The 10,712-nt window shown below is 39.4% G+C and overlaps 1 protein-coding gene across 3 annotated transcripts in view; it reads left to right on the forward strand.

Moving 5' to 3' along the window:
- The window catches only part of LOC138176118 (sarcospan-like), a 51,360-nt gene extending 41,887 nt beyond the window's left edge, over positions 1 to 9,473 (forward strand). For all 3 annotated transcript variants that reach the window (XM_069106872.1, XM_069106873.1, XM_069106874.1), the window contains exon 3: positions 6,378 to 9,473. In XM_069106872.1, coding sequence (XP_068962973.1) covers positions 6,378 to 6,743 — 366 coding nt within the window. In that variant the 3' untranslated portion in view covers positions 6,744 to 9,473. The remainder of the gene's footprint in view (positions 1 to 6,377) is intronic.
- The last annotated feature ends 1,239 nt before the right edge of the window (positions 9,474 to 10,712 follow it).

The following is a 10,712-nucleotide window of genomic DNA, read 5'->3' on the forward strand; positions in this document are numbered from 1 at the left end:
GGGGTTTTCTTGGCAGACATACTGGAGTGGTTTTGTCATTTTCTTCTCCAGCTTTTTTACAGATGAGGCAACTGAGGCAAACAATGTTAAGTGACTTGCCCAGGGTCACACAGCTAGTAAATATCTGGAGCCAGATTTGAACTCAGGAAGAAGAGACTGCATTACCTAGCTGTCCCTGGTCCTTAACTGTTTCACCATAAAAGTTGACATGGATCCTTAGTGAGATTTACTAGAGCAGTGTTTCTCAAAATGGTCTACAAGGAACCCTAAAGCACCCCGCTGTTGCTGTTGTTTTAAATGAACCTTGTAGTTTTTTTTTTAATAGGCATTAAAAATAATCATCTGAGAGGATTTTACTTACATAGTTTATACCAAAGTTTTGTTTAAAATAAAGGGTTCTATTACTGCTGTTTGGCCTTCATTCTTGAAGAGGACCATGCCATGCCATGCAAATGAATTGGATTTAAGTGAGAGAGGGCTATGCAAAGTTACCAGCCTCACTGTCTCCTCCAGAGCCATCTGGGTCCAATGGCAAGATACAGATCAGGATGACTGGAGATGGACCCGGATGCAGTGGGCAAGCTTGGCCTTTTTTCTATGGAAAAAAGAGAAAACCACCACTCCAGAGTAACTTATTGAAATGGACTGAAATTGGTTTAAGCAAATGCCTTGAACAGGGGACCAGCAGGTCAACTCAATAGGTAAGCCTGTCATATTACAGGTACCTACTTCACCAAGGCATACATGATAGGCTAGCTTCACAATAGACTTCAATTGTTCTCACCATGACTTAGGGAGAGTGTAGAGACACTATCAGAGCCCTGAAAAACCATCCTGACATTCATGCAACATTTGAAAGTAAGACGTGAGGGGGGTGGGGCAGGACAAATCCTCCAGTGTCAGCCAGGTGGAGAATTCCACACGGAAGAGCTCATTAGCTCACATTTTTCCGCTTACGACAGGCATTGACAAATACTAAGGCTGCATTTCTCCACTCCTCAATGTGACTTTTAGTGGCACTCCTTGCCAGTTGTCTAAAATGCACACTGTATTGGCTTTAGGTTTAAAATAAAATAGAGGAACCTCCAGGTTTGAAGAAGTCTAGCAAATCCCAAATGGTTCCTTTTGTGCCAGCACTCCTATGGTATAGAGGCTGTAGGTAACAAAGGGCATCTTTCTTCCCAAGACATCTGATATCTGTAATGTCACAAGCAGAGCAGAATAGTCTTGAATAGTTTGAATATTTTTCTTCTCTTCCATTCCAAATAGTCATTCTTTGGGGTTGGGGACTGCTTGAGCCACTCAATTGGAATTTGTCATTTTCCTCTACCCACTCCACTGTCTCCCCAGTCTCTCCAGTTCTAACTGTGATGTGTATGTATTTGATTGTCCTTTGATTTTGTGTGTGTGTGTGTGTGTGTGTGTGTGTGTGTGTTTGATTGTCCTTGGATCTCCCTTTTTCTCTCAAATTTTGGGGGAAAAAGGTCTTTTCTAGGAGGTACATTCTGGCTCCTTGGCAGCATTTCCACACCACCACCAGGTTTGCCCTTTGCCAAACTGCCTCTGGGGCTGTCATGGGATTTGTCTGCTGATCTCAGGCCTGCCTTCAGTTTCCAGCTTATTCTCTCTGGACTCCCGCCTTGGTTTTAAGAAATGCATCCATTTTCATGTGGCTTGCAGACACATTCCCGGCAAATTCCTCAGGAGTGTATTTATGAGCAAATTACCTTGTGCCCACATTTGGGAGATATTTTGGTAGCTCTGCACTGGCTGAAGCTGAATCCTCAGTTATGCTTTAGAGGAAGTCCCTTTACTATCCCAGACAGAGGGGGAGGTAATTAAATTTAAATAGTACCACCCTTATCCTGAAGTCACCCTCACTGTAAAGCTGCAGTCAGGGTTTAATTAAATTCAGGGAGAGCTGTGGCTTCTAAACAGAGATGTACGTTCTAAAATTCCTTTATAGCAGCAGGAGGGGAGGGAGCGACCACTATTCTCCAAATCTCTAAGAGGCCATGCTCTTCCTCCCTTCACATCCCTCCTCTCACACACACGCACACACCCAGCTGACATGTGAATTGAAAGACTGATGTTTCTTAACAGTTGCAAGACAAATATGTCCTGAGTTTGGATTTTATCAAGATATATTTGCCTGGCTTTCCAAGGTCATTGCCAACACTTTTATTGATATTTTACTCATGTTGCGTAGGTAAAACAAGAGGCTTGGTTTAAAATTGTAGATTTTAACCCAGAAGCTTGTTGCTGTCAAGCCGAAAGATAAATGTTCTAACACTAAGGAATATAGGCCACAGGCTTATTTTGATCAACTAAATATTTTTATTTTAAAAGCTTGATTCCATGGCTCCTATGTGCAAACAAATTGTGATGTATAAGAATCAGATTCAATATATGTGACATGCATGGGCATAAATAAATTAGTTTTTAAGGGTTTATAGCACATTGCATATTGAGGAAATTTACTACAAATTAAGCAATCAGTGATTTTATGTAACCACATTATTTCACATCGCTTCTGTAAATGAAATATGTACAGTTACTTCACATATCATAAACACTTGAACAAAACAAAGACAATGTGGGTCAGAGGGTAGAGCATTGATATTAAGAACCAGAAGCTATTTCTTAGTGTGAACTTAATCTTAACCTCTCTCAGTTAAAACATCTTCATTAAAAAAAGGAGACCATTCCAGTTTCCTTCCTACCACAGATATATATTGGAATGGTTATAAGACAATAATCTAAATAAAAAACCCTGAATTACTTACAGATTGGGCACTAGGGATAATTATCATTATGAATTGAAGAGGTCTTATGCCTAAAGCAAGGGAGTGAGGGGGGGGGAGCATAATTTTTACTATTTAAACTACAACCAAGTGTTGAAAATGAAAATAGTTGGAAAGAGATAGTTATGGCCAGAGACATATTTAGGAATTCTGCACCTGGGGCAAATTAAATGATTTCCTTTTGTTTTTGTTTGTTTGTTTGTTTTGGCTACAATCTAAGACTCTTGTTTGTGTATGTGATTGAGGTAGATTGGAAATTGAGGTTGAGGGTATTGAGAAGACCAAGGAACTGAAAAGTTCAAGGCATTTGAAAAGAATGGTAGTTGGAGTCAGAAAACTATGAGCCAGTTACAGAACTAACTGGGAGTTAGAGGAACGATCCAAAACACAAAGATAAAAAGAATTATGGAAAGATCTTTAAAGAAAGAGAAGTAGTTGCTGAATGTTAATGGATAAGGGAGGGTCTCAAAGTGAAAAGGAGAACAAGGAGAATGTGAGCTCCTCTTCCCAACCTTTCATGTTAACAAATGTGAAAGAAGGAACAGCTAGACTTAGAACAGGCTCCAAGAGACACATTATCTTCAGGAGAAATGCAGGCTCAGTGAGCATAAGAAGATGAAAAGAATCTAGAAGCATTATCTATGTATCCAGAATTATGGATTTAGATGAAAGAGACAGAGATTATCTCTTCCAACTCTTTCACTTTGCAGATGAGGAAACTGAGGCTTAGAAAAATATAGTAATTTGTTCAAGGTCACAGGCACAGTGACAGTGTGTGACATTTGAACCCCTGAATCTAAATCTAGTGACAGTTCCACTGCATTATAACAGTGTAAATTTCTGAGAGTATAGAGTGGAAGGGTAGAGCTGAAGAGGATGGAAACTGGAAAAAAGGCTGAAGCTGAATTTACTGCTGTGGAGTGGTTGGAAGCTAATGGGCCATTAGTTAACCATCTTCTTTGTTGATCTCACACCCTTTATTCTAGGAATCAAGAATAGTAACAGGTGCCCAGGCCAGGTAGGGGGCACCTTCTATCTAACTCCACTGTGAGGACCTCAGCCCATGGTGGTCAGTCTCCCCAGTCTCTCCAGTTCTATGGAATCAGGAAGCATGGGAAGACAAGATGAGAAGTTGGTTATCTGATCCAGATCTTAATTGTTACTACTTCCATCACTACTCTTGGCTTTACAGAGAAACATATGGGCAACATTCGTACCCACATGTAGACAGCATAATTATTTGTATTCTTGGTGTCAAGAATTCATGGATCTGGAGCAACTTGATATTTTCAGCCTGATGTCATAAAAGTAATATTCTGCCTTTTGGCCGTGTCAGTTAGCATCAAGTACTTTGTATTTCTCTAGTATATATCTCTGAGGACTCTGTAGTGTAAATACTCTTGACTCTGTCTAAAAGAAACAACAAGAATGTTTAGCAAATGTTTGCCAAAAAAAATATTTTATGGAAGAGATAACTTGGGCTGTATGCAGATGACAACCTCAAAATGTTTTGAGAATTGAAAATGATAGAGATGGTGATTCTGTGGTCAAGATGATCTCAAATATTGAGTTTTGGCCTCAGATGAATGCACCAACTCCTGTGGTGTATTCTCAGCCCCACTAAGACCACCAAAGTAGAATCTGAAAATATCAGTCCCTCCCCTACCCCACCCTCCTATTCCCCCAAACCCACATGCTCAGGTCTTTAACCTGATTATCTAATGGATGGTCCCCACCAGTAGAGGAAGTAATATAGATGCAAATGCAAAGCCACCTGGGGATTATGGCCCATCCTAGCTGCACTTGTACTTCAGTTCCAGTCTTCCTAGATGCTGATCCAGAATACATCACTTATTTAGATATTAGAGTGGGACAAGTAAATAAAGTATGACAGTACATGAGTCTAGCCCCTCAAAACAACAACAAAAAAATTTGTTGTTTATTGTTTTTGCCACCTAGTTGGTCAATGTTTTTATCAAAATTTTTGATGTAATGTGGAGCCCCCAGGCTAGGCCCAGGCTAAATGAAAGAATGGTTCAGAGAGCAGGGTCTAGAAAAGAACTAGACATTAGACATTGAATAGTTCAAACCCCACCCTTCCCTTTTACAGAAGAAGAAAAGAAGGCTCCAAAGCTGTACATAATTTGCCCAAGATCACATAGTTCAGGGGTTGGAAACCTGCAGCCTTGAGGTCACATGTGGCCCTCTAGGTCCTCAAGTGTGGCCCTTTGACTGAATTCAAGTTTGGGTCAGAGTGGGAGGGTTCGAGTTAGGGTTAGGGTTAGAGTCAGACTCTATCTAGGTTTGGATTCAGTCACAGGGCTGCATGTGGCCTAGAGGACACAGGTTCCCCACCCCTGACATAGTTTGCATAATTAGCAGGACTAGGATTTCCTTATGCCTCACCATTGCTGCTGCTTCCCCTTAAATTTGAAAATTCTCCAGTGTCAAAACTAGGACCAGAGTCAAATTGTTTTGTTGTGTTTTTTCCAGTTCCAGGGCCAGCATTCTTCTCTCTAGGCTCATGGTTTTCAAATTTTTACTGGTTGAAGAATGCTTGCTCATTAATCTTTTGTACTCCCAGGATTGGGAACTCTATTGGAATAAAGCCCCAGAGGCACTAGGGCAGACATAAATTAAGCATGTCTGCTAGGACCATGTACTACACCAAGCCTAGTTTCATTGATGTGGAGCTAGTGGCCTCATTACTATTGCTTTTGGCTGAAGCTCTGTTAGACCTGCAGAAACCGCAACTGTATTTCCTAGTCTTGTTTCAGCCTCAGTATCTGGGGTTCTTGAGGTTGGAAGGATGCTTTTACCCCTGAAAGAGACAATATCTGTCTTTAAGGATGGCCAGCTTGTTTAATGTTTGCCCATCACAACAACTGCAGCATTCATACATGAACAGCCCTGTCATAAATTAACACTATTTATGAAATACTCCAGCCTCTCTTGAGCAAATACAGATGTGCACCAGGTCACAGATATAATAACCGGCATTTATATAGCACTCTAAGGTTTGTGAAGGACTGTGCCTATGTTATTCTATTAGGCCTACACTTAGCTTTTTTTGAAGCATTGTTATGTACTTCAGAGATATCAGGGAGTCATAGAATTACAGATTTAAAGGTAGAGTAGAGCTATAGAATACCCAGACAGTTAGGAGGCACAGTGGACAGAGACATGGAGTCAGGGAAACTCCTCTTAGTGAGTTCAAATTCAGCTTCAGACACTTTCTAGCTGTGTGACTCCAGTCAAATCATTTAATCCTATTTGCCTCAGTTTCCTCATCTGTAAAATGAGCTGGAAAAGGAAATGACAAGCCACTCTAGTATCTTTGCCAAGAAAGGCCAGAAAGGCCCTCAAAATGGGATCATGAAGAGTCAGACACAAATGAAAAAGACTGACTAACAGAGTAGCCCACAAATCCATCCCCTTCATTTTACAGATGAAGAAACTGAGTTCCTAGTCTCAAAGAACTTTTGGGAGGAGAAAATGACCTTCATGCTTTGTCTATAGGATGGATGAATTGTTCCCTCTAACTGGAAATCTTTCCCATTTCCTCTCTTGCAGCTGTTCTATTTTCTGCTGAGCGCCCTCAGCCTGATCGTCTGTGTGCTGGCGGTGGCTTTTGCTGCCCATCACTACTCCCAGCTCACACAACTGATCTGCAAAAACACCCTCGATTCCTGCCAGTGCAAAATGCCCACGTCAGATCCACTCAGCAGGGCCTTTGTTTACCAGGATGTCAGTGACTGTACCAGCATCACCAGCACTTTCAAACTCTTCCTACTGATCCAGATGGTTCTCAATTTGCTCTGTGCCATGGTGTGCTTGCTGGCATGTTTCATGATGTGGAAGCATAGATACCAAGTCTTTTATGTGGGTGTCCGCTTGTGCTCCCTAACTGCTTCTGAAGGCCAACAGCAGAAAGTCTAATTTTTTTTTCATTAAAGGTGGGGGGAGGAAGCAATAGTTTACCAGTATTCTGGGCCACCTGAAGACCTAAGAGCTAAAAACAGTAACAATGACAACTTTTTTTGGCACTGATTACTGTGCATAAGATCTCAATGAATATATTTTTATATATTTCAGTAATACTATTTCTATCGCAGAAAATTTTGATGGGAAAAAATCTAGAAAACTATAGGATTGTAGAAGTATAGCTCAACAGATTATCCCAGTAAAGCCAATTCCTGATTATCCACAATGGGGAATGATAATAGCAATCATTGAAATCTGAATATAATCCCTAACTGTCATCTTACTCACTAACTTTAGGCTCCTTAGGCAGCTAGGTGGCACAGTGTATATAGAGTGCCGGCTATGAAGGAATCTTCCTGAGTTCAAATTTGGCCTCAGACACTTACTAGCTGCATGACCATGGGCAAGTCACTTAACCCTGTTTGCCTCAGTTCCTCACCTGTAAAATGAGCTGGAGAAGAAAATGGCAACCTATTCCAGTACCTTTGACAAGAAAATACCAAATGGGGGTCACAAGGAGTTGAACATGACTGAAACAAGTGAATAACAACAACAAAAATTGATATTTTAAGCCCTAAAACAAAGCCTTGCAGGGACCTACTCTCCAAATTCCAGAAATACCCTCAACACACACACTCTCCCCTCAGGAGTGTCTTCTTTTCCTGACTTCCCAAAGGGCCAAGAGCGGCTTGAGCAGGAGTTACATTGTTCCCTACAGAGATGTTCATTTGTTTTTCATCTCCCGTCATCCAGTAGTGAAACAAATTCAAAGGTGGGCCTGGGAAGGAAGGGCAGGCAGTAATTGGACAAACAGGACAAACCAATTCTAAGATAAGAGAGGACAAAAGCCTTATCAGTATAGGTGTCTGTTATCTATTGAGTTACTATGAATTGCATATCAAGCAGGTATGTGCCTATTTAAGGGCCTCTACTGGTGACTAACTCCTGGAAAACTGAAACTTTAACACACCAGAAGTTATTTTTAATAATTACAACTTGCCTTCCATTGCATCAAGCAAATAGTTACAGCTATTTTTTTTTGGGGGGGGGGCTTTTTGGAAGGGCAATTGGTGTTAAGTGACTTGCCCAAGGTCACATGGCTAGTAAGTGTCAAGTATCTGAGACCTGATTTGAACTCAGATCCTCCTGACTCCAGGGACTGTGTTCTATTCACTGTACCACCTAGCCACCCCTACAGCTATTTTTTTTTTTAGTAAATTGTTACTTATAATTATGTTCAGAAATCTATTTAATTAACCCTGGGTACAATTACCATGGCATTATTTGTATTCCTATGAATTGTATAATAGGAATATAATAATATAAATACCCCTGAAAAGGGCTATTTTTCCTGAGAGCCAAGCTTTATAAGGAAAAGAGATTTCTAATTTGGGTTAAAAAAAAAAAATATATATATATATATATATGCATATATATGTATGTATTTAAACATAAATAGAAAGGAATTACAATGAGAAATATTAGTACTGCCCGTGCAATTGAAAATTATCTGTCTTGGTAACTATTCTCCTGAAGAATGAGGAATGCCAATATGTTCATAAAATACTTAATATGTAATCCTATTATCCATGTACTGGCTGTTCCAACAGTTTAAATGCAGTTTTAAGCTACTAAAACTGCCCAAATTAAGCTTAAAGCTGCATTAAGACTTTTGGGACACCCTCTATATTCAGTCACTTTTAGGAATCTGGGCAATATTCTAAATTTTTTTATGCAAGCCCACTTACAATAATGATAATTGCAGTTAGGTTCCTGTGACATTGTACACTATCAGTACTGCATAGTGGCATTCATTCATCCAACAAGTTTTTATTGAGCACCTACTGTGGCAAAGTGGTATTAACATTCTGTAAGTTTCATGTACAAAACCCCTTTTTAAAATTGAATTCTATTCACTACTACAGTGTTATCATTTTCAGGAAGGCACTAAAAACGGGGAGTGAGTAGGCATAAAAATAAAAGAACATTCCCTATGTAACACTTATGTTAGCATGAAAGCACACATTCAAGTTTTTCCTTCAGTAATCCCTACATACTTTTCCTGTTAGTATTCTTAGCCAGTTGCAAAATGGCAAAACTCCCACAAAATCTTTTGTGACTTGGAAGACCAATAAATAATTCCAATATGATTGTGAAAACAAAGTCTCTTTCTAGATAATGCCAAATGTCTGGATGAAATATGAAAATTTCATTCAATCTCCCAGATCCATGCAAATATCTAGATTATTTTAACTAACACAATTGTTTTTTAACTTTTCATCCACAAATTTTGACATTGTGTAGATACAGCTAAGATACAAAAATAATAGGGAAGGGTTGGAGTTGGGGGGGAGAGATCAGAAACAATGAGAATAGTTTTATAGAGATAGAAATTTGACAACTAAAACTGTATCTACACTGTACCAAACATCCTCACAGTTAACTGAATAACAACTCAAATTTATGTAGCACTTTATGCTTTGGAAAAATGTTTCCTTACAACAGTCTTGAGAGGAAAAGTATTATTGTTTACATTTTGCAAAAGAGGAAACTGGGGCATAACATTATTCAATTGTCACACTCTCAGAGTTTGAAGAGACCTCAAAGACCATATATTTTCAACCTCAATCTGAAAAAAAGAATCCCCTTGTGATAGTAATGGCAATTAAAGATTCCCCTGTATTGGCTTGGTTTTCAAATTGATTGTGTTAAAACCCAGAGTTTGTTAATCCCACCTGTGGGATGGGCTTGTTGATGTGAAAAGAAAGTCCTGAACTGGGAGAAGCTGGTGACGTAGATTTGGAGAGACACTAGAGAGAGGCGGAAGATTTTTTTGGAAGCAGCACCTCGTGGAGGGAGAGAGAGGCTAAGAGAATTGCTGGTGGCCGCTTTGAATTTACATTCTTATTACACCCCTCCACAACATATCAAATCCAAACAGAGCTTTGTTTGGAAACCTTGAGTGGGGCAGGGGCAGGAACCAAGACCCCCCAAGGCAGTCTCTTCTGCTATGGGACATCTAAATGACTTTATGCCAACTGTTATTGAATAACTTAGAAGACAATCAAAAACTATACAATTTATTAGCACAAGCATAAGAAATGGGTAAACAGATTCCTCAGTCAGTCCAAAGATCCTCCTGACTATAGAGTGAGAAAGACTTTTATATACCAAAAGCAATTAATCAAATAAGAATAATTAATTAAAAGAAAGCAATTAACCAGGATACAAAATTAGGTAATCTGATTTCTAACTGGAGGAAATATTAGGGACTTTCCAAGTTGGAAGGGGTGAGGGAAAAAAAGTACAATTCCCTGAAATCATAAAAAGAGATATCCCACCACCTCAAAGTGTCTGTATTCAATCAAAGGAATATGGAAACAGTAACTGATTGACTAGTATGCAGCCAGTTTTCATATAAGACATATGGGTTGCTTGAGATGCATAATTATGAGAAAACTCCTTGCTTCGATCTTTGGATCTAACAATGTTTTTTGATCAGCAAAAACTGCATCCTTGGCTAGGGGTTTCTGAGTAACGGGTAGAAATGGTCCAGCTTCCCAGTCATGCAGGGCTAAGATTCAAACACTGCAATAAAGTTTTCTCACAATTCCCATAACTGATAAAGTTTTCTCACAAGACAGAAATTGGACTAGACCCATATTGAATAGAAAGGGAACTGAAGACAATCCCAAAGGACTAATGATGAAGCATACTATCCACCTCCAGAGAAAGAACTGATATTGTTTGAATACAGACTGAAGCATGCTATTTTTCACTTTCTTTTATTCTTCTTTTATTCAAGTCTTCTTGTACAAAATGACTAATATGGAAATGCTTTGCATAAAAGACAGAGGAAGAAAGAAAGAGAAAAAGAAAAAGGAAGGAAGGAAGGAAGGAAGGAAGGAAGGAAGGAAGGAAGGA

The sequence above is a fragment of the Petaurus breviceps genome, unplaced genomic scaffold, assembly GCF_028583685.1.
Source record: "Petaurus breviceps papuanus isolate PSGF00001 unplaced genomic scaffold, PetGlider_PUasm1.0 81, whole genome shotgun sequence".
Lineage (NCBI taxonomy): Eukaryota > Metazoa > Chordata > Mammalia > Diprotodontia > Petauridae > Petaurus > Petaurus breviceps.